The sequence below is a fragment of the Panulirus ornatus genome, chromosome 11, assembly GCF_036320965.1.
Source record: "Panulirus ornatus isolate Po-2019 chromosome 11, ASM3632096v1, whole genome shotgun sequence".
Lineage (NCBI taxonomy): Eukaryota > Metazoa > Arthropoda > Malacostraca > Decapoda > Palinuridae > Panulirus > Panulirus ornatus.
In genome coordinates, this window is record NC_092234.1 from 40,221,860 (window position 1) to 40,244,918 (window position 23,059).

The window sequence follows — 23,059 nt, forward strand, 5'->3', positions numbered from 1 at the left end:
TCAACCTGGGAAAACCTGATCAACATGGAAAAACCTGATCAACATGGGAAAACCTGATCAACCTAGGAAAACCTGATCAACAGAGGAAAACCTGATCAACCTGGGAAAACCTGATCAACATGGAAAAACCTGATCAACATGGGAAAACCTGATCAACCTAGGAAAACCTGATCAACCTAGGAAAACCTGATCAACATAGGAAAACCTGATCAACCTGGGAAAACCTGATCAACATGGAAAAACCTGATCAACATGGGAAAACCTGATCAACCTAGGAAAACCTGATCAACATAGGAAAACCTGATCAACCTAGGAAAACCTGATCAACATAGGAAAACCTGATCAACCTGGGAAAACCTGATCAACATGGAAAAACCTGATCAACCTTGGAAAACCTGATCAACCTTGGAAAACCTGATCAACCTGGGAAAACCTGATCAACCTAGGAAAACCTGATCAACCTAGGAAAACCTGATCAACCTGGGAAAACCTGATCAACCTGGGAAAACCTGATCAACATGGGAAAACCTGATCAACATGGAAAAACCTGATCAACCTAGGAAAACCTGATCAACCTGGAAAAACCTGATCAATCTAGGAAAACGATCGACCTGGGAAAACCTGGTCGACCTGAGAAAACTTGATCAACCTGGGAAAACCTGATTAACTTAGGAAAACCTGATCTACCTGGGAAGGCCTGATCAACATGGGAAAACCTGATCAACTTAGGAAAATCTGATCAACCTAGGAAAACCTGATCAACCTGGGAAAACCTGATCAACCTGGGAAAACCTGATCAACCTGGGAAAACCTGATCAACCTAGGAAAACCTGATCAACCTTGGAAAACCTGATCAACCTGGGAAAACCTGATCAACTTAGGAAAACCTGATCAACCTTGGAAAACCTGATCAACCTAGGAAAACCTGATCAACCTAGGAAAACCTGATCAACCTGGGAAAACCTGATCAACCTTGGAAAACCTGATCAACCTGGGAAAACCTGATTAACCTAGGAAAACCTGATCAACCTGGAAAAACCTGATTAACATGGGAAAACCTGATCAACATGGGAAAACCTGATCAACATGGGAAAACCTGATCAACCTAGGAAAACCTGATCAACCTGGGAAAACCTGATCAACATGGGAAAACCTTATCAACATGGGAAAACCTGATCAACCTAGGAAAACCTGATCAACCTGGGAAAACCTGATCAACCTGGGAAAACCTTATCAACATGGGAAAACCTGATCAACCTAGGAAAACCTGATCAACCTGGGAAAACCTGATCAATCTGGGAAATCCTGATCAACATGGGAAAACCTGATCAACTTAGGAAAACCTGATCAACTTGGGAAAACCTGATCAACTTAGGAAAACCTGATCAACTTAGGAAAAATCTGATCAACCTAGGAAAACCTGATCAACTTGGGAAAACCTGATCAACTTAGGAAAACCTGATCAACCTGGGAAAACCTGATCAACTTAGGAAAACGTGATCAACTTAGGAAAACCTGATCAACTTAGGAAAATCTGATCAAATGGGAAAACCTGATCAACTTAGGAAAATCTGATCAAATGGGAAAACCTGATCAACCTGGGAAAACGTGATCAACTTAGGAAAACCTGATTAACTTGGAGAAATACCTAAGCACCATTTGATATAATATTTGATTTACTATATTGTGGAACTGGTCTGATAAACCTGATTCATGCATCTGTAAGTCTTACTATCACACATATCAACAAATGAGTTTCTGTACTTCACTGTCGCACATAACCTCCTTTGGACGCTCATAACCTCCTTTGGACGTATTGTTGTTCGAATCCAATTGTATCTTTAAGGTCAGTTAACATCCTAGACCCACCCACCGCTACATCGTAAATAAACATGATGGATTTATTGAATGCTCGAGATCAGATGCTGAATAGACGAATACAAGTCCAGTGAGAAAAACTTATTTTTGAAAACAAACACCAACACGGTATCGATATATGTGTATCTATACAGCTTTCTCTTCTCACCACACTAAGCTATACAACTCCTCCCGCAGTAATGTATAAGTTTCTGATCTTACATACACTACCACAAGAAGCCTTGGTGGGATCTAATGGTATATTGATATTTCATGCCTTTTTTATATATTTAATAAAGCAAGAGGAGAACCCATTGCCATGCCAAATATTTGCTATTAAACATTGTCATTAACGGAAAATCCATCATTTATTTATTACACATAACTCAGTAAAGTTTATGAAACACTTTGGCTCACTTAGAAGTCGAGGTTGGGCAGCTGACCTCTTGAGGAACGTGGTAGATATTGTAGAGGAACGTTAGTAAACAATGAGTTAACATTAAACCAGTGTAAGTCACATGGTATGGATGCGGCTGTACTTCGATGGTTAGGCCACTGGCTGACTGGTCGTTAACAAAAAGTAGTGATTACTGGTCAAGCCTCAGAATGGTTAGACGTAACAAGTGGTGTGCCACAGGGATTAGTCATGGGACCGGTTCTCTTTCTCTTATACGTTAACGATAGTGATAGTAAGCTTCACTGTAAGATCTCTCAATTCGCGGATGATACTAAGTTGAGGAAATAAGTCTACAACAGAAACTGGACGTCTGCAGCGTCAAACTGACATGAACCAACTGATGAACTGGGCTAACAGTTACGTGGTGAACAACTTGTAATAATGAGAAACGCAAAGTTTTGAATATTGTCAGTATAAATGAAAAGCAACAATATGAATTTTGTTGAGTTACTAAAGGTCAGAGAAGAAAAGGACTTGGATGTAATCATCTCTGGTTACCTTAAGTCAAGGAAGCAGTCCACAGAAGTGGTAAAAAAAGGACGAACAAATTTCCTGGATTCACAAGAACGACCTTCGGATTCGTCTTGGTAAATTATCCTCGCTGGTCACAACCTACTGGTCCGTCCTCATCTTGAATGTTGTGTTCAATGTTGGTCATCCTACTTGAGGAAAGACAGACAAAATGGTGAGAGTACAGAGGCCAGCTACCAAGATGAGTCCCGGCCTGACGAACAAATCCTATGAGAGCCAAGTTAACGAGTCACATCTATTTAACTTAGAGAAGGTTGAGAGTTGATCTAATACAGGCACTCAAACTCATTAAAGGCTTCCAGAAACTCGATATAACGACCTACTTAAGGAAAGATTGATCTGATTTTACTGGTAGTAATGGATGTAAAGTCGTGGGTAAATGTTTTACCTCGAAGTACTTTTTCTTCAGCAGAATTTTTAACATTTACCAGCCAGGGTAGTTGAAAGTAGTACCACATAAACGATCAGATATTTTGCTTCAAATACACAACTGACACAAGTTTGCACCTCCTCAGCTACACGGCAAGTTTACAGGTCTTCCTCTTTCAAAATTTTGTCTGTCTTTCTCCTCGTACCTCACTAACTCATGAGCCTCTGTTTACATCCACTGTCACAACACCCTCGTCACGACCCAGTGGTCTGTTGTTGTCTGGTGTCGGTTGCCATTCTCTGTGAGCCCTCCAACCTTACACAACAGTTGCAATTACTGATGCAAAGTTCTCTTAGAAAATGATGTGGTACTTCTTCCAGAAGGCTGGTAGTACTCGATACCGCATATCAACAATGGAAGTGACGGGGAAAAAAAATTAGTTAGATCCACTGACCCAGTCCCAGTACCATCCACTGACCCATTCCCAGTACCATCACTGACCCATTCCCAGTACCATCCACTGACCCATTCCCAGTACCATCCACTGACCCATTCCCAGTACCATCGTTGAGACGTCTATCTTGTCACTCACTGGTATCTGATAACCTGTATCTGTAGTAGGTCATCTTGGCGATATTGATGACCTGTGTGTGTAGGTCCTGCTGAAGATATTGATGACCTGTGTGTGTAGGTCCTGCTGGGGGACGGAGGTCACAAGTTGGTCAGGTTATTTCCTCTACCATGTTATTGACCACCAGGTCATTGAGGCCCACATCGTTGCTTCCTAACCACCAAGCGACCCACGGTACATACCCTGAGGCATGATTCAGGCTCACAACCTGTCACACTGCCCACTGGTAACACCTGGTCACGCTGCCCACTGGTAACACCTGGTCACGCTGCCCGCTGGTAACACCTGGTCACGCTGCCCGCTGGTAACACCTGGTCACACTGCCCGCTGGTAACACCTGGTCACACTGCCCGCTGGTAACACCTGGTCACACTGCCCGCTGGTAACACTCAGGAGACAATTTTTTTGTTCGTCATTATCAAGGAAGTGCGTCACGAGTCTTGTGTTTGTTCATCAAATATTTGTCAGTGGCCGCCATGAATGACTCCTGTGTTTACCTTTACTGGTCAGTCATTATCTCGTGATAACAACACTTTTGTAACGTACGAGGATGGGTGTGTTGAGGGCAGCGCGGCCTCCAGGCAGACGGTCTCCAGCCAGCGCGGCCTCCTGGCAGGAAGGTCTCCAGCTAGCACGGTCTCCAGGCAGAAAGGTCTCCAGGCAGCGCAGTCTCCAGCCAGCGCGGTCTCCAGGCAGGAAGGTCTCCAGGCAGCGCGGTCTCCAGCCAGCACGGTCTCCAGGCAGCGCGGTCTCCAGCCAGCACGGTCTCCAGGGAGCACGGTCTCCAGGCAGGAAGGTCTCCAGGGAGCCACCTATCTTTCAGAAGGTTTAACCTGCCACTCCTGACCACTGGGGGGGGGGGGGGGGGGGACGGTCAGACATACGTAAGGTTAGGTGATGGACTGGCATCCTACACCACCAAGTGTGTTCTTCCATACTACCTCCATGGATGAGTTAACAACTTACACCATACCTCATAAAACATCCATTTTCACTTGGTCATTACGTAGTGTGGGACTCACAGAACACACAAGAGGTACGTTCTCAAACCGTTCAAACAAGTGTTTGATAATGACGCTACCATAGCGATCATATTGACCAGTTCTTACTGCCTCGACCCTTCATGTGAGAATATGAGTCTTGGGCACTGTGTACGGAGAATCTATTGTGGCTAAATAAAAATGTATAATTAATCATTCACAAAAAACATCTAATTCATAATTCACTCACGCCACAACTGTGAGTGTCAGGACACCGCTGGATAAGAAACTCAACCACATTTTTCTCTAAATACCTCGTCAAGTAAGATTAGTTGTTGATATCATACACATTATTATTGAAGTGGAATAACACCTGAAAGACAAAACAATAATACCACAGAAGCATAATGACATTTTATACAATTAGACGCATCATCGTACCACTGGCAACGTTTATACCAGTACCTTTATATATCATTCAAAAGTGAAAGATGAAATATAGCACAATGGTACGATGCTGAGCATGATGGTACGATCCTGAGCATGATGGTACGATCCTGAGCATGATGGTACGATCCTGAGCATGATGGTACGATCCTGTAGAGTGGTTATCGTACCTAAGGATCGTACCGTCAGGATTATTAGTGGGACATAAATAAAGATCTAAAGCGCTTTGTTTTCCTTTCTTACAGACTGCTGGGTCACGGCGTCCCTTTGGTTGACACCCCGCGGCCAGGTTACACCCCAGCAAGTTTAGGTGACCAGAGTACACCCCAGCAAGTGTGAGCGGCTGGGTGACACCCCATCAGGTGTGGGCGGCTGGGTGACACCCCAGCAGGTGTGGGCGGCTGGGTGACACCCCAGCAGGTGTGGGCGGCTGGGGGACACCCAGGAAATACTACAACCGGCCGGGTGACACAGCAGGATGTGGGCAGCTGGAAGATACCCCAACCACTACGGTCTGCTGAGTGACACCCATGCAAGTAGAAGCGGCTGAGTGCTTCCCTAGCAAGTACATGAGGTTGAGTGCCACCCCAGCAAGTACAAGCGGCTGAGCGCCACACCAACAGGTACAATCTGTTGACTGGCACCCCAGAAAGTACAGTCTGCTGAGTGGCACCATAAAAGAGGCTGAGTGGCACCCCAGCAGGCACAAGTGGGGCAAAGACACCACAGCAAGTACAAGAGGCTGCGTCACCCTTGTAAGTGTGGGCGACTGGGTGACACCATAGCAGGTATAAGCTGTCATTTGACATCCCAGCAAGTGTGGACGGCTAGGTGACGCCTCATCAAGTGTGGGCGGCTGAGTGACACCAAAGGAAATATAAGCTGTCATTTTTACACCCCAGCAAGTGTGGGCTGCTAAGTGATAACTCGACAAGTACAAGTGACCAAGTGGCACCCCAGCAAGTACAAGCGGCCAGGTGACACTACACCAAGTGAGACTGCCGGTTTTTGCCACAGCAGGAGCAATTTGCTGGGTGATACCGCAAGAAGTGGTTACCTGGTGACACTGTAATAAGTGTGGTGGCTGGGTGACGCCACAGTAAGTGTAGGAAGCTAGTGACGCCAAAGCTATCTGGGGCAACTGGGTGACACCAAAACAAGTGTGGGCGACTTGGTGATACCACAGTAAGTGTGGGTAGCTGGGTGACGCTACAGCAAGAGTGAGTGGTGTGAATGGGCTGCCAGGTGACACTACAACAAGCTCAAGTCAGGCGACACCACAGCATGTATGAGCTGCCAGGCGACACTACAGCAAGTGTGATCAGTTCGGTGACACCGCTGCAAGAGTGATCGGCTGGGTGACACCACACCACTCGGGCGTGGGTGCAGCGTCGCACGGCAGGAAGGCGCGGGTGTAGTCAGCTGTACCTAGAGCCCCTCCCTGGCGTGGGAAGGTCAGACGCCATGGCGGAGGAGAACCTTAAGGTCGCCGTCAGGGTCCGCCCACTCATATCCTTTTGTTTACTATTCACCCACGTGGTCATCCAACCCAGCTGGTCACCCACGTCGTCATCCAACCCAGCTGGTCACCCATCCTAGGGGTTAGTATTGTCCTCTGTGGTCATCCATACCTCTGGCCCAAATGGTTGCCCACCAGCTGGGTGCCAACACCCAGTCTCTGAATTCTTGTAATTTGTTTGCAGGTAATCTTACGTGTTTAACCTCTTTTGTAAGGACGAGGACTGGGTGAAGGGCACACGATCCTACACGGGAACACCTCAGGCCTTTATTACTAGGCACAGAGGTGATGTAGCTGAGGGCGAGCTACTGCAAGTGGTGTAGGAATAAATAAGATGAAGTGAATTAATGATGCTGGTGAGGTACAGGAAGTGAGGCAAGCGTTCTGTGGAAGAGCTGGATAAATGCAGGGTCTCGTGGAGCTTCTGCAGAAGGGAGGAGGCGTTGGAGAGGTCATGTGATAGTGAGCAGTTGCTGAAGTTTTGTACTGTGAGCTGCAGAAGTTGTGACCATAGGTCACTAACTTCAGGCTGCCGCTGGAAACGGATTTAGGAAAGTCCCACGGGGAACCTTTCGGAGGAGGCTGAGGGACATGAGGCACCAGAGGGTCCCTGCCGGAGTTGTGAGCTAAAGTAGACGTTTCCAGACACTGGGCGCACCTCGGTATGCAAGAACTTGGGACTGTCTGCATAACTGATAGACCGCTTCGCAAATGGTAGGTATTTATCAGCCAGGGTTGGCCACACCGATGGTGTTACCTGTATGGGCGTGGCCGCCAGGCTCAGACGTTAGTTCTGGAGGATCAATGTAAGGTCGTGTAAAGTCACTCGATGTTCATGTCAAGCAGTAGTGAATCAGGTGTCGGCCAGGCCGTGGGAGCGCGGCTTCATAGAACAACATTCACCGAGGATGACGAGGTGTGTAGCAGGTCCGAGGGAAGGCCACAACGCTACACTCTGTTGATGGCCACATTATAATCTCCGTAAGGATGACACAGGCTAATGTGTATGTTGGTGAGCCTGTCATGTGATTAATCAAACGAACGATTACCTCGTATCGTTACATCTATTGTTATAACTATTGTTGTCGTTCATATTGTTGCTTATACAGAAGCTGCCGTGTGTTTATTGATAGTTTTGGCAAGATTATTGACACTTGCACACTAGTATTTCATAACAGCAACAAGTACTTACTGTATTATGTTCGTTCGGACACGACGAATATATTCAATTTTTATTTCAATTTACCTCCTTTATCCTAACAAATATTTATCAGATTCATATGAGGTTTTCATGAATGTTGATTTATTACTACAACCCTTGACTACTTTTTTCGTTTTTTCTGAAAAATTTTATATTTTTCCGGGATCATTTTATGAGTGCATACGCCTGGAAACCAGTGTACAAAGAATGATGTACTTTGGTCCAAATGAAGCGACACCCTTGTAGTTTTGCACCTGTGAATATATATATATATATATATATATATATGTATATATATATATATATATATATATATATATATATATATATATATATATATATATTGGAAAGGATCACAATTTTGCGCGAGATCAAGTATATTCCTAAGAGTCCACAGGGAAAATGAAACACGATAAGTTCCCAAGTGCACTTTCATGTAATAATCACATCATCAGGGGAGACACAAGAGAGAAGTATAGCAGTCAGTTGATATACATCGAAGAGACGAAGCTAGGAACGCTATTTGGTAAACATGCGATTGTCCAAGACAGACAACGAGCGTTCATAAACTTATCATAGTACAAATTTTATCAACAATAAAGTTATCTAATCTGTATAGACCATCACTAATATTATGATTATAATTCTTTGTGTATCTAATGATAGAAGATTCAGTGGTATTTCTCGTGGTAATAGAGTTAATAACTGAGATGGCATTACTCCAGTCATTACAATGGTCATAGTTTATTAACGTGATTAAACAAGGCATTTGATTCCTGTCCCGTTCTTATACTATATTCATGTTGCTTAAGACAAACAGAAAGATCCTTACAAGTCTGTCCAACATAAACCTTATCACAATTTCTACATGGCACTTTATAGATGCACCCAGGAGAATTTTCTGGTGAATTCCTGATAAAGATATTCTTTATAGTATTATTGTTGCTGAAGGCAACATGTTCATCAAAGGATTTAAGCAACATGGGCAGTAAAGTAAAATTATTATTAAAAGGGAGAGCTAAAAGATTCTTGGTGTCCCATTGACACACATTTGTCAACGCTCCCAGAACCTTCGTCCCCTCCCCCACCCTGTGACTCACTTCCTCTTCCATGGTTCCATTTGCTGCCAAATCCACTCCCAGATATCTAAAACACCTCACCTCATCCAGTTTTTCTCCATTCAAACTTATCTCCCAATTGACTTGTCCCTCAACCCTACTGTACCTAATAACCTTGCTCTTATTCACATTTACTCTCAGCTTTCTTCTTTCACACACTTTACCAAACTCAGTCACCAGCTTCTGCAGTTTCTCACCCGAATCAGGAATATATATATATATATATATATATATATATATATATATATATATATATATATATATATATATATATATATATATATATATATTTGTCATCTTCAACTTAACTTTTCATTAGCAAAACTTGATGGTATTTGGTTCTTATTAGCGAGGTTGATGCTTTGGACAGCGGAGCCTCTGATTGGTCGCCACACTGGTCTCCAGAACCAATGTTGCCAACAACTTCTTTAAATCTCCGTTCACGGCAACGGCCATAGTGAGAGTATATGTGGGCTTGAAATTATCTTCATTGCCTATAGAAGGCTGTGAGGTTTTCTGTTGGTGGTTATACGTTGATAGTGAATGTCTCATTGACCCTGGTAGTTGATCGTACTAAAACTCAGCTGACCAGCAAACATATTCTCACTGTGACAGTTCGTCACACGGCAGCACCAGTGTTGCCACTATTGTTAGCAACAGTCTGGTTACATCTGGACGTCACATGGAAGGAGGAACTGCTCTTGAAGGCTACCGGCCAGCCCTCCCTCCCCTCTCACTGAACTGATCAATAAGACTATTATTATCTCGGCAACATCAGCCTGGGTCGTGATAATACTGCGAGAGAGAGGCAGCGTCCACTACTGAGGCGGGCATGACCTGTGTGTGTGTGTGTGTGTGTGTGTGTGTGTGTGTGTGTGTAATTGTTGTTTTCTTTTACATTTACTGTTATAATATAGACCCATAAAGGTGGATCAGCGGACTGAAACCTCAAGAAAAGATTGCCAAGTTTGTCTTCTTATTGTAGGTCATCCACTGCTCTCAGCTATGATCCACTGCTCCCAGCTGTGATCCACTGCTCCCAGTTGTGATCCACTGCTCCCAGCTGTGATCCACTGCTCTCAGCTGTGATCCACTGCTCTCAGCTGTGATCCACTGCTTTCACAGTGGTGTGGTTGATCGTATGTCACAGTCCTGGGAGGCAAGACACCATTCTAGGTCTTTCCTGCCAACACGAGCCAACGACTGTTGGTTGAGATCTGAGAAACTGTCTGAATGATAGCTGATGACTCAGGGTTGCATGACTGTGTGGATCATCTCTACCAACGGTCTGAGTCTCGAGACAAAGTTGTCAGTTTGATATGATTCACAAAAGCTTGAAATTCATGTCTTCCAGACAACCTGTTACTAACGGTTATTTCCCATCCGCTCGTGTCCAGTACATTTATGTCTGTACCGTTTTCAGAAATCATTGTTTTCCTCACATACGGTTTTCTTTACATGTATCAACTGTCCTTCATCTACATCCGCTTTAATTAACCTTAAATCCAGTGTCCTTCACGTGTATTTCCTTGTTAACCTGACATATAAACATGTATAGATTTCCACCATGTAAACATAAAGGAACCTCCTTAACTCGTGCCCACAACAAACGCGAGACGACCCGACGAGCCAAGTGCATCGTGAGCATGAAGGACAAGGTGACCAACCTCACCAACCCCGACGACCAGAGCGACGTCAAGTCCTTCACCTACGACTACTCCTACTGGAGCTTCGACGGCAGCAAGGAGCAGAAGGATGGCTACTTCGCCAAGGACTCTCCCTCATCCAAGTACTGCGACCAGGTGGGTCTCGAACACCGCCTCTTACGACCAGGTGGGTTTGGAACACCGCGTCTTGCCCTTCCTTTCTCATGACCCAGTGCACAGATGACTTGTTGCACCTCCTGGTAGGCGAGCAGCCTCGGACGGCGGGGCACTGGGAATCAGGTGTTGGCACGAGACTCACCTGACGAAACCAACATTATCGGTAGGCGGGCGGGCCGGCTACTGGGACGTCCTCTATAGTTTCTTGTGTCAGTCCATCTTGCATCACTGTAGACATATTACATGTCTGAGGACTAAGCTTTCATTCTAGAATTGGAGATTTCCACAATAAAAACAAACAAACGGTAACTTGCTTAGAAATATCTTTACAAACCAAACTGTTCAAACGATCCTGTGTGTGCTGTGTGTCACCCAGGACGTGTTGCCCGTCATGACCTGGGTACATGTGTACCCTCACTTACCACGCCCATCTCTCCCCCTCCCTCAGCGTACTGTGTACAACGACCTGGGTGTTGGCGTGCTGAACAACGCCTGGGATGGCTATAACTCGACGCTCTTTCGCCTACGGCCAGACCGGCTCGGGCAAGTCCTGGTCTGTCATCGGCTACGGCGCCAACAAAGGTAAGGTATCACGAGTGTCGACACCCAGCTACTGCCCTCCCTGTCTTGCCTTACATCATCCATGGTTGACCTGATGCCTGATGATCCGTGACCTGATACCTGATGATCCGTGACCTGATACCTGATGATCCGTGACCTGATACCTGATGATCCGTGACCTGATACCTGATGATCCGTTCATTTGTGCCAGGTTTCCACGCTGACTGCGCCAAACGCGGAACAGTTCTCCACGTGTGAGCTTGGGTGGTTGTGTATTCTTGTTTGACGTCTTTTGTACATGTATTTCCTGTGTTACCTCTGGTGACTGCAGGTTCCTCCAGTATGAGAGGCTTTTAACTGATATACATATATTTTTCCTACACAGTTACAGATATTGTCACATATCATGGTAGTTCATGTGTTTTATCTCCTTCATTCTACTTATAAACCGCTTCTGAATTCATTTCAGATTGTGTAGTTGGTGTTTGTACAACACAAAACTACTACTCACTTATTATTATCATTTATACAATGAAAAATTCCATCAACAGTATTCTTTCTCATGTTGACGGACGATACTATCTTATCTTATCTTATCCCACTCATTACTTGACTGGACAGTGCAATCTTATCTTATCTCACTAAACGTCTCTTCCTGTAAAGCTGTCAGTGATATGATATCCCTGATATGACACAGAATATCTGTACTTAATATGGCATCATTTTATCCAAACGTGACATAATCATTAATTCCATTTTTCAAACTACAGGAAAACATCATCAATTATAACCACTTAACAACCTGCTGGTCCAATTCGGCCTCTCATCAATGTATGCTGACCCTATGTAACCCTTGTTGACCTCAGTTTGACCCTAGGATGACCTAATGTACTCCACTGATTACATGACTCTCGTTCCCTCCCGCCCAACAGGCATCGTTCCGCTCCTCTGCCATGACCTGTTCCAGGGGATCACCCAGAACAAGGAGGACAAGCAGTTCGAGGTCAAGTTCAGCATGTTGGAGATCTACAACGAGGTGGTTCATGACCTCCTCAACACCACCAAGAACAAAAATGGCCTTAAGGTCAGGCAACACCCCAAGAAAGGATTCTACGGTAAGGTCACGCTGAAGTGTCTGGTCGAGGGGTCATGTTAGGTCGTCCTGAGGTGTCTGGTCCTGGGGTCATGTTAGGTCATGCTGAGGTGTCTGGTCCTGGGGTCACGTTAGGTCATGCTGAGGTATCTGGTCCTGGGGTCATGTTAGGTCATGCTGAGGTATCTGGTCCTGGGGTCACGTTAGGTCGTCCGCGGGAGGAGGGATGATGGGTTGGGGGTCAGTTACAGCCGGAGTGGTCGTGAATGTGGTCATTCATGATCGTGTGAGTTATGCTATCATGATAATCAAGGTCATGATACAGAATTATCATCAAAATGTATTGATCCTGATCGGTCAATTATCCAGGATTATAATCGTAAAACTGATCATTTCAGTATACACATTTGGTTACGGTTACCTGATTTATTTACTCAATATTTACAGAATCTGTTAAAGATTTTACATAAACAGTAAATAAAATCTCAGCCAAACATTCACTGATTTGTTTCGTTGTCTTGCTAAACATTGGTTCATAATACAACATATTGTTGTTGTGAGGAGTCTACCTGACGCAACGACCTCACACCTCACAACTCCCACACAACGGCCTCACAACTCACAACTCCCACACAACGACCTCACACCTCACAACTCCCACACAACGGCCTCACACCTCACAACTCCCACACAACGGCCTCACACCTCACAACTCCCACACAACGACCTCACACCTCACAACTCCCACACAACGACCTCACACCTCACAACTCCCACACAACGGCCTCACACCTCACAACTCCCACACAACGACCTCACACCTCACAACTCCCACACAACGACCTCACACCTCACAACTCCCACACAACGGCCTCACACCTCACAACTCCCACACAACGGCCTCACACCTCACAACTCCCACACAACGACCTCACACCTCACAACTCCCACACAACGACCTCACACCTCACAACTCCCACACAACGGCCTCACACCTCACAACTCCCACACAACGACCTCACACCTCACAACTCCCACACAACGACCTCACACCTCACAACTCCCACACAACGGCCTCACACCTCACAACTCCCACACAACGGCCTCACACCTCACAACTCCCACACAACGACCTCACACCTCACAACTCCCACACAACGACCTCACACCTCACAACTCCCACACAACGGCCTCACACCTCACAACTCCCACACAACGGCCTCACACCTCACAACTCCCACACAACGACCTCACACCTCACAACTCCCACACAACGACCTCACACCTCACAACTCCCACACAACGGCCTCACACCTCACAACTCCCACACAACGACCTCACACCTCACAACTCCCACACAACGCCTCACACCTCACAACTCCCACACAACGACCTCACACCTCACAACTCCCACACAACGACCTCACACCTCACAACTCCCACACAACGGCCTCACACCTCACAACTCCCACACAACGACCTCACACCTCACAACTCCCACACAACGACCTCACACCTCACAACTCCCACACAACGGCCTCACACCTCACAACTCCCACACAACGACCTCACACCTCACAACTAGGCTCACAACTCCCACGCTCAGTAACTTTTATTATTTTCCAGTGTCATATTTATTACTCTGATCCACCATCACCATTGCGTTCTTCCTGTACCCCTACACCCACTGTCCACCACTTACACCGTGTACAGTCCACCACACCCACTGTGGACAGTCCACCACACCCACTGTGTACAGTCCACCACACCCACTTTATACAGTCACCACACCCACTGTATACAGTCCACCACACCCACTGTGTACAGTCCACCACACCCACTGTGTACAGTCCACCACACCCACTTTATACAGTCACCACACCCACTGTATACAGTCCACCACACCCATTGTGTACAGTCCACCACACCCACCATATACAGTCCACCACACCCACTGTATACAGTCCGCCACACCCACTGTGTACAGTCCACCACACTTCATCTGTTCCACCCACCAGTATCAGTCATAGTGTACCACGTGACTCCACATAGTCCCTCCCCATCATCTTGTTTCTCCCCCACTCAAATTCCTCCCCCGCGTCCTCCAGCCCTCCCCACATTAGTGCTACCTCTCACCATCACGACCACCTCCCTGTACAGCCGAGGGCCTGAAGGCGGCTCTGGTCACCAATTACCAGGAAATTGAACAGAAGATGAACGAGGGAACAGTGAACCGGACCATCGCCTCCACCAACATGAACGCCACCTCCTCGCGGGCCCACACCATCGTCGGCATCAACTTCATCCAGAAGTTCAAGAACGCAGCAGGTCAGGAGACGGCCAAGCAGGCGGTCGTCAACCTCGTCGACCTGGCTGGCAGGTGTGTGTGTGTGTGTGTGTGTGTGTGTGTGTGTGTGTGGTGTGTGTGTGTGTGGTGTGTGTGTGTGTGGTGTGTGTGTGTGTGTGGTGTGTGTGTGTGTGTGTGTGGTGTGTGTGTGTGTGTGTGTGTGTGTGTGTGTGTGTGTGTGTGATTGAAAACCTGTTTTGGGTATGGGTCGACTGTCGTCCTGAGGATTCAAACCCATACATGCCTAACCCTGGGCGGGCCTGTGTTCTCTCATGGTCAGTAACGCCAACTACGGAGGGCCGTGTGTGGCAAGACATGTATATGGAGGGAATGAACGTGAGCAGGGTAGGTGTGTCAGGCGGCGGAGGGGAACGTGCGTGTGTTGGTAGTGGAGATGTGGATGTAGAGGTCGGGATCTCTTACCAGCGTGGCCAAAATTTCCCCACGTCCTGTCACGTATATCACAAACGTTCACAGCTTTCTTTCTCTTTGTCTTTCTTCTTGATGTGGTCAGCGAGCGGGTGGAGAGCACGGGGGCCACGGGGTCGCGGCTGAAGGAGGGCGCTGGCATCAACCTGTCCCTCTCTTGCCTCGGCAACTGTATCCACGCCCTGGCCGAGCGAAGCACAGGGAAGCAGGTGAGGCGCTACCTCAGGAGTGAGAGCAACACTTGGCGGGTACACGAGGGAAGTGAGGGAAAACAAGTTGAGTCTGGGTGATGGTGTACACCTCACGTAGCGTGTGGCACTAGCAAGATGTACACTTACAACCCTGAGCTACTGTTGTTCCTGGGACACTTACAACCCTGGTGATGATGGGATTATCTTGCTCTCATAGTTATCAATAAACTAGTTGTTCCTTCGTCATGGATCTTAGATCATCATGATCATTCACCCTGTATGGTTAGGTCATGATGGAGGTTCTCATTATTTCGTTCGTACAGACGCGCGTCCCGTTCCGTGACTCTGTGTTAACGCGCCTCCTGATGAACGCGCTGGGCGGCAACAGCAAGACCATCATGATCGCTGCCATCTCCCCAGCTGACATCAACTACGACGAGACGCTCTCCACCCTCCGCTTCGGTGAGTGGCAACGCCCTCCGCCTCCCGCCAGGGTGAGGGATAGACTTTCTCTCCTACGTCGGTGAGTGGCAATACTGCTGGTCACTGAGAATGATGAGTGGCAACTGTGTCTCCTGCAATGATGACTGGTATCACTGTCAGCCTTAAAAATGGTGTCAATAATCTAACTCCTATGATGATGGTGATAAAAAATAGTGTCTCCCTCTATGGTGACTGACGATGGTGACTTTCTTGATAGCTGTATGTATCCCGCAGTCAGACATAATTAGCATGACTGTACATCCATCTTACCGTGATTCACAAGACTGTCCGTGGCAATGTTTTTCATAATACTGACTGGCAACACTGTTCGTGTCCTAACTGCATGATGTACGATGATAGGTTGTGTGTGTGTGTGTGTGTGTGTGTGTCTGCTGTTACATCACTCAGCAACGTTGTCCGTCCCTCATCCTGGTAACTGGGGTCATATGCTAGAGTGGTAACACTGTCCTCTTGTGTGGTGTGTCTCCAATACTAGTTGGCAACACTGTCCTACATACTGGCAACGTCACCAATGTGCTGTTGGCAACACTGCATAGCCTACCTAAAACATTGTCCATGACAGTTTTTTCAATAATGACTGGCAACACTGTTCATCTCCTACCTTCGGAGTTTGCAATACTGTCTGTCTCCTACTTTAGCAACTGACAACGCTGTCTGTCTCCTACCCCGAGTAAATAGTAACGCTGCTGTTTCCTGGGAGCGTCGTAGGTGACACACTAGCAACACTGTGGTCAAAGCACGACGACACGACCCTAGAGCACGACGACACGACCCTAGAGCACGACGACACGACCCTAGAGCACGACGACACGATCCTAGAGCACGATGACACGACTCTAGAGCACGACCCTAGAGCACGACGACACGACCCTAGAGCACGACGACACGACCCTAGAGCACGATGACACGACTCTAGAGTACGACGACACGACTCTAGAGCACGACCCTAGAGCACGACGACACGACCCTAGAGCACGATGACACGACTCTAGAGCACGACGACACGACCCTAGAGCACGATGACACGACTCTAGAGCACGACCCTAGAGCACGACGACACGACCCTAGAGCACGATGACACGACCCTAGAGCACGACGACACGATCCTAGAGCACGATGACACGACTCTAGAGCACGACCCTAGAGCACGACGACACGACCCTAGAGCACGACGACACGACCCTAGAGCACGATGACACGACTCTAGAGCACGACGACACGACTCTAGAGCACGACGACACGACCCTAGAGCACGATGACACGACTCTAGAGCACGACGACACGACCCTAGAGCACGATGACACGACTCTAGAGCACGACCCTAGAGCACGACGACACGACCCTAGAGCACGATGACACGACTCTAGAGCACGACGACACGATCCTAGAGCACGATGACACGACTCTAGAGCACGACCCTAGAGCACGACGACACGACCCTAGAGCACGATGACACGACTCTAGAGCACGACGACACGACTCTAGAGCACGACCCTAGAGCACGACGACACGACCCTAGAGCACGATGACACGACTCTAGAGCACGACGACACGATCCTAGAGCACGATGACACGACTCTAGAGCACGACCCTAGAGCACGACGACACGACCCTAGAGCACGATGACACGACTCTAGAGCACGACGACACGACCCTAGAGCACGATGACACGATCCTAGAGCACGATAACACGACTCTAGAGCACGACGACACGACCCTAGAGCACGATGACACGATCCTAGAGCACGACGACATGATCCTTGAGCACGATGACACGATCCTAGAGCATGACGACACGACCCTAGAGCACGACCCTACAGCATGACCACTCGACCCTAGAGCATGACGACACGATCCTAGAGCATGACGACACAACCCTAGAGCACGATGACACGACCCTAGAGCACGACGACACGACCCTAGAGCACGACGACACGATCCTAGAGCATGACGACACAACCCTAGAGCACGACCCTAGAGCACGACGACACGACCCTAGAGCACGATGACATGACCCCAGAGCATGACGACACGACCCTAGAGCACGATGACACGACCCTAGAGCACGACAACACGACCCTAGAGCGCGATGACACGACCCTAGAGCATGACAACAAGACCCTAGAGCACGACGACACAACCCGAGAGCACGATGACACGACCCTAGAGCACGACGACACGACCCTAGAGCATGCCGACACGACCCTAGAGCACGATGACACGACCCTGGAGCACGACGACACGACCCTAGAGCACGATGACACGACCCTAGAGCACGACGCGTCGATACGATTCTTGCATATGATGGCTTCGCATTTGACCTGACTCTTAAGGGCAGATCAAAGGCCATGTCATCATACCTACGGGTCGTACCGTCGTGCTTGGAGGGTCGTACCATTGCGTCTGTAGGGTCGTGCTTGGTGGGTCGTACCAACGCGTATGTATGGTCGTGCTTGGAGAGTCGTACCATCGCGTTTGTAGGGTCGTGCTTGGAGGGTCGTACCATCGCGTTTGTAGGGTCGTACTTGGAGGGTCGTATTATCCTATGTAAGAGGTCGAACCGTGGTACCAACGCCCCCTCTCCCTCCCTGGTGCAGCTGACCGGGCCAAGCAGATCAAGACGAAGGCGACGGTAAACGAGGATCCGACGGAGAAGCTGCTGAGGGAACTGAAGGAGGAGAACGAGCGGCTCAAGAGACAGATGCAGGGCGGCCAGATCGACAAGGACTTCATCGACGCTGACGGGGACGGCATCGATGACCGAGGTGGGTGATTTCCTTCTGTAGGTAATGTGTCTGAGTGTAGCGACGGATCTGTGGATACACAGTGTCAGTGTGTAATTATTGGTTTGTGTTGGTTCTTCTCATGATTCACTGCGTCGTACATTACCTCTCGTTTGTTACATATTTTTACGTAATTATTATATTTAGTATTTTGTTTAGGTGAGCCAATGTTGATCTCCGTCCATTGTCGCTCACCTGGTGTGAAAATGAAAATATATTGAACATATGATATGTGTTATATCTGCTTGAGTTCGATTATAACTAATTACTTCGTTCGTCCACACAGATCAATCTGAGTTGAAGAAAAAGTGGGAGGAGGAGGTGAAGGCGAGGATGATGGAGAACGAGCAGGAGATGGCCAACATGAAGAAGAGCTACGAGGAGAAGCTACGACAAGCCAAGAAGGACTTCGTGGTCAGTCGTGCAGGCGACTCTCATGATACAACTCTGAATCATTGTTTACTGTTTGCTCATTATGACTGAATGTCAGAAGTTAACGTAGTTTATCACCAGTTTTCCAATGTTTTACTACGCTGTTTAAATTACATTTTCTTTCCTGGTTACTATGTACAGAACATGTGGGACGCTCACTCCTCAGGCCAGACTCCTCTTGTAAGCTTAATGTTCCTTAGATTTAGTGAGTTGGATTAATTACCTCCTTAGTTTTTGCTTCATGACTGCAATTTGTTAAGCCTTCGTGGAAACATATACCCAAAACTGGAGTCTAAATTCGCTTTTCCTATGAGTCTACCTGTAGTTAGCGACACATAGCATAATGTAGTCACTGCTGAAGATTGTCTGTATACCTGTAGTACACCGTGGGCTCCCTGCCCTCCACAGGACCCGTCCATCGCCAAGAAGGAACAAGACAAGCAGACCAAACCTCACATCTACAACCTGAACGTGGACCCCATGTTGTCTGGTCGCATCATCCACATCCTGAGCCCAGGAGACAACACCATCGGCAACCGGAAGGGAGCAGAGTCCAACATCACCATGATCAGCCCCAGGTACCTGGACCTCACCTGGCGGGAGAGAGAGAGAGAGAGAGAGAGAGAGAGAGAGAGAGAGAGAGAGAGCTGACGAGTGTGGTGCGAGGAGTCAACTTTAATTCTGCTGGTGTGAGGGTAAGGAAGTTTAGTGGAAGTGGATGAAGAGGTTGGAGTTGGTAGGGAAGTGTGGTAGTGGAGTGTGGTAGGGAAGTGCGATAGGGGAGTGTGGTTGTGGAGTGTGGTAGGGGAGTGTGGTTGTGGAGTGTGGCAGGGAAGTGTGGTAGGGGAGTGTGGTTGTGGAGTGTGGTAGGGGAGTGTGGTTGTGGAGTGTGGCAGGGAAGTGTGGTAGGGGAGTGTGGTTGTGGAGTGTGGTAGAGGAGTGTGGTTGTGGAGTGTGGCAGGGAAGTGTGGTAGGGGAGTGTGGTTGTGGAGTGCAGTGGTTGTGGAGTGTACATCACAAGTATGAGTGATCACTTAAGCTGATATGTTTCATGGTTGTGACTGGTTACTGTGTACAGTGGGTTGTGTACACTGGCCTGAGTACGTTGGTTGTGTACGTTGTTTATGTACTTTGGGTTGTGACTCTGGTTGTGTACGTTGGTTGTGTATGTTCAGTGTTGATTATACTTATCACGTGATCTCCCCCCCCCCCCCCCCCCCCCAGCATCCAGGAGCAGCACGCGGTCATGACCGTCGCTAAGGACGGCAAAGTCATCGTCAAACCTGTGAATACCGACTGTCGCCTCCTGGTCAACGGCTCTCCCACCCAGGGCGAGACAACGCTATGCCACAACGACAGGTCAGTACTGAGCACCAGTGTTAGCGTCATGCAGGTCACTGCCGAGCGGGAGGTACCTCGCTATCAAGGTCAACTTGCTATGATCATTATTAAGGTCCAGGTAAGGTCTTGCCTCAGTCAGTGCCAGGTCAAGGTCATCCACTATCAGCGTTAAGGTCACCTGTGACCCTGATCATCGTAAGGGTTTACATTGTCTCGCACCACAGTGTCAACATGAGCCGAAGGTCAGGTCACACACACACACACTACTACCAGGTGCCAAGATTGTGGAATATGTCACCTTGTACTACAGAGTACCGGGGTCGGGTACTTCAGTGTAGTACACCGTGAAGGGGAACACAATGGTAACTGGTTCTTAAGTAACGCGAGGGCGTCTTTGGTAAGCAGATTGTACTTCATGTAGACACCTACGTTGTCAGGTCCAGGAATAGATCCCTCACGTCTCCGGCTGTTGGTAAGGTGTTCACTGCTCAGCAGACAGAAAGGAATCGTGGGGAAGTTCGGGTCTCACCTGATCTAGACTTTGGCCTTGTGTTAGTGGAGGCAGCTTCATGGTTCGGGGTCAGGGCTACAAGGGAAGCAGATGTGATGAATATATTGATATAGTAAGTGTGAGAAGGTGAGTATAAGTGTCTGGTTCATGTTGCAGGCTGATGTTCGGTGCCACTCAGTTGTGGCTGTTCCAGAACCCGGTGGAGTGTAAGAAGAGCAACATGCACTACCCGGTGATCACCTTCGAGTACGCCCAGGAGGAGATCGCAGCCAAGAATGGCGTCAACATGTCCAGCGGCGACGGTTGTGAGTCCCGCAACAACTTTGCATAGAATACTGACCCACTTGCAGTTAGTTCCCGCCCTCCACCTTACTCCTTCACGATATATACATATATATATTTCTTTTCTGATGAAGGCTCCGGTCATGGACAAAAGTCCACATCAAGGTCGGACCTTAAGTGATATACAGGGAGAATGTGTAAGGGAAACAGAGGAGATAAGGGAAAATTTTCATGAATTTTGGAGGAAGTGAAGAACCTGTCTTTTAGAATGTGGAGCGGGTCATAGTTATTGAGAAAGACAGGCGAAGGTAGAGTTCCAAAGCTTAGACGTGTAGGGAAAGAAGCAGATATCAAAACTGTGTCTGATGTAGGCAGTATTCAGTCCAGGACCCCTGGGAGGTGAGGATGCCGACCACATTAAATAATTCCTAAAGTAAACCAATAATTATAATCCTGGGAGTCATGACGACATATTTCCAACCCGTCGTTGCAGACGCGCCCAACATCCAGCAGGACCTGATGGAGGTGATACCCGCCGTGGAGGAGGCCAACTCCATCTCGGAGGAGCTCGACAGGCTGGTCAAGTTCGAGATCCTGTTAGTGGCGCCGCAGGTGCTAGGCGAGAAGCAAGGCAAGACTGAGGTAAGGTAGCCATGTCCCTCACGCCTCACGTGACGTCGTCTGTCTGCTGCACTACGCATGTGACGTCCACATGGGCACTGCTTTGCCAAATTTCCTGCCGGCACTTGTTACTGCCTCATGCAGACTGCGCCGGCGCACTTAGTGTCGTGTAAACCCACAGTGCGCCCGGCGTAATTTTTTTTAATCATGTGACGCCAAAGTCAAGAGAGCATTAGGATTATTTTGAATGAAAACAATAATTCGTCAAATAATAGTATTTCTATGATTACCTTCAGTTGTCGTGCATGCAGGAAATACGTACACATACATTACAAACTGAATGATTATATCGATGGCAGGCACTGTAGTGTGTGTGTGTGTGTTAACGTTATAGCCGCCAGACTCGTGCCCCTCCTGCGCTTTTCAGTCCACTTCCTCGTCAGTAGGTGGCTCAGCTACCCAGCAAGGAACTTCCTCCTCCATGTTGGGTTGAGTTAGGCCCGTGTCATCAGTCGCCAGAAAACGGTTCCCGTTTTCTGGCTCATGTGAGACCATGCTCATGTGAGAGCACCTCCACCCTGCGCTATACTCTCACTCTTCATATGTTCTTAATTACATATTCAAACCATGGTTGAAATGAAATCTTGCGTCAGGTACACATGACCTGGGGGAAAAGATAGTGTGCTGTGCATGACATAGTCTCTGGGTCATAAGGTAGGCTCACGGCGCGTCTTGCTACCCGCAGGTGCAAGTGAAGATGAAGAACCTGGCCAACGGTACCGAGTTTGTGTGGCCCAAGGAGAAGTTCCTGAACCGCCTCTACATCATGAAGGAGATGTACCAGAAATACGAGGAGGAGGAAGAATGGCGGAGACCAGAGGTACGTACTACAAGGACGAGGACGTGTGGTGGAGACCAGAGGTACGCACTACATGGACGGAGACGTGTGGTGGAGACCAGAGGTACGTACTACATGGACGGAGACGTGTGGTGGAGACCAGAGGTACGCACTACAAGGACGAGGACGTGT

General features: G+C 47.9%; 1 protein-coding gene across 1 annotated transcript in view; it reads left to right on the top strand.

Annotated features, from left to right (window-relative positions):
* The first annotated feature begins 9,441 nt into the window (after positions 1-9,441).
* The window catches only part of LOC139751416 (kinesin-like protein KIF28P), a 40,377-nt gene continuing 26,759 nt past the window's right edge, over positions 9,442-23,059 (top strand). Inside the window, 14 exon segments of the mRNA XM_071666808.1 lie at positions 9,442-10,913; positions 11,383-11,451; positions 11,453-11,516; positions 12,428-12,610; positions 14,749-14,968; positions 15,450-15,573; positions 15,879-16,017; positions 18,657-18,824; positions 19,129-19,256; positions 19,683-19,852; positions 20,499-20,633; positions 21,283-21,431; positions 21,902-22,050; positions 22,775-22,909. Of these exon segments, the coding sequence (XP_071522909.1) occupies positions 10,662-10,913; positions 11,383-11,451; positions 11,453-11,516; positions 12,428-12,610; positions 14,749-14,968; positions 15,450-15,573; positions 15,879-16,017; positions 18,657-18,824; positions 19,129-19,256; positions 19,683-19,852; positions 20,499-20,633; positions 21,283-21,431; positions 21,902-22,050; positions 22,775-22,909 (2,085 nt within the window). The 5' untranslated portion in view covers positions 9,442-10,661.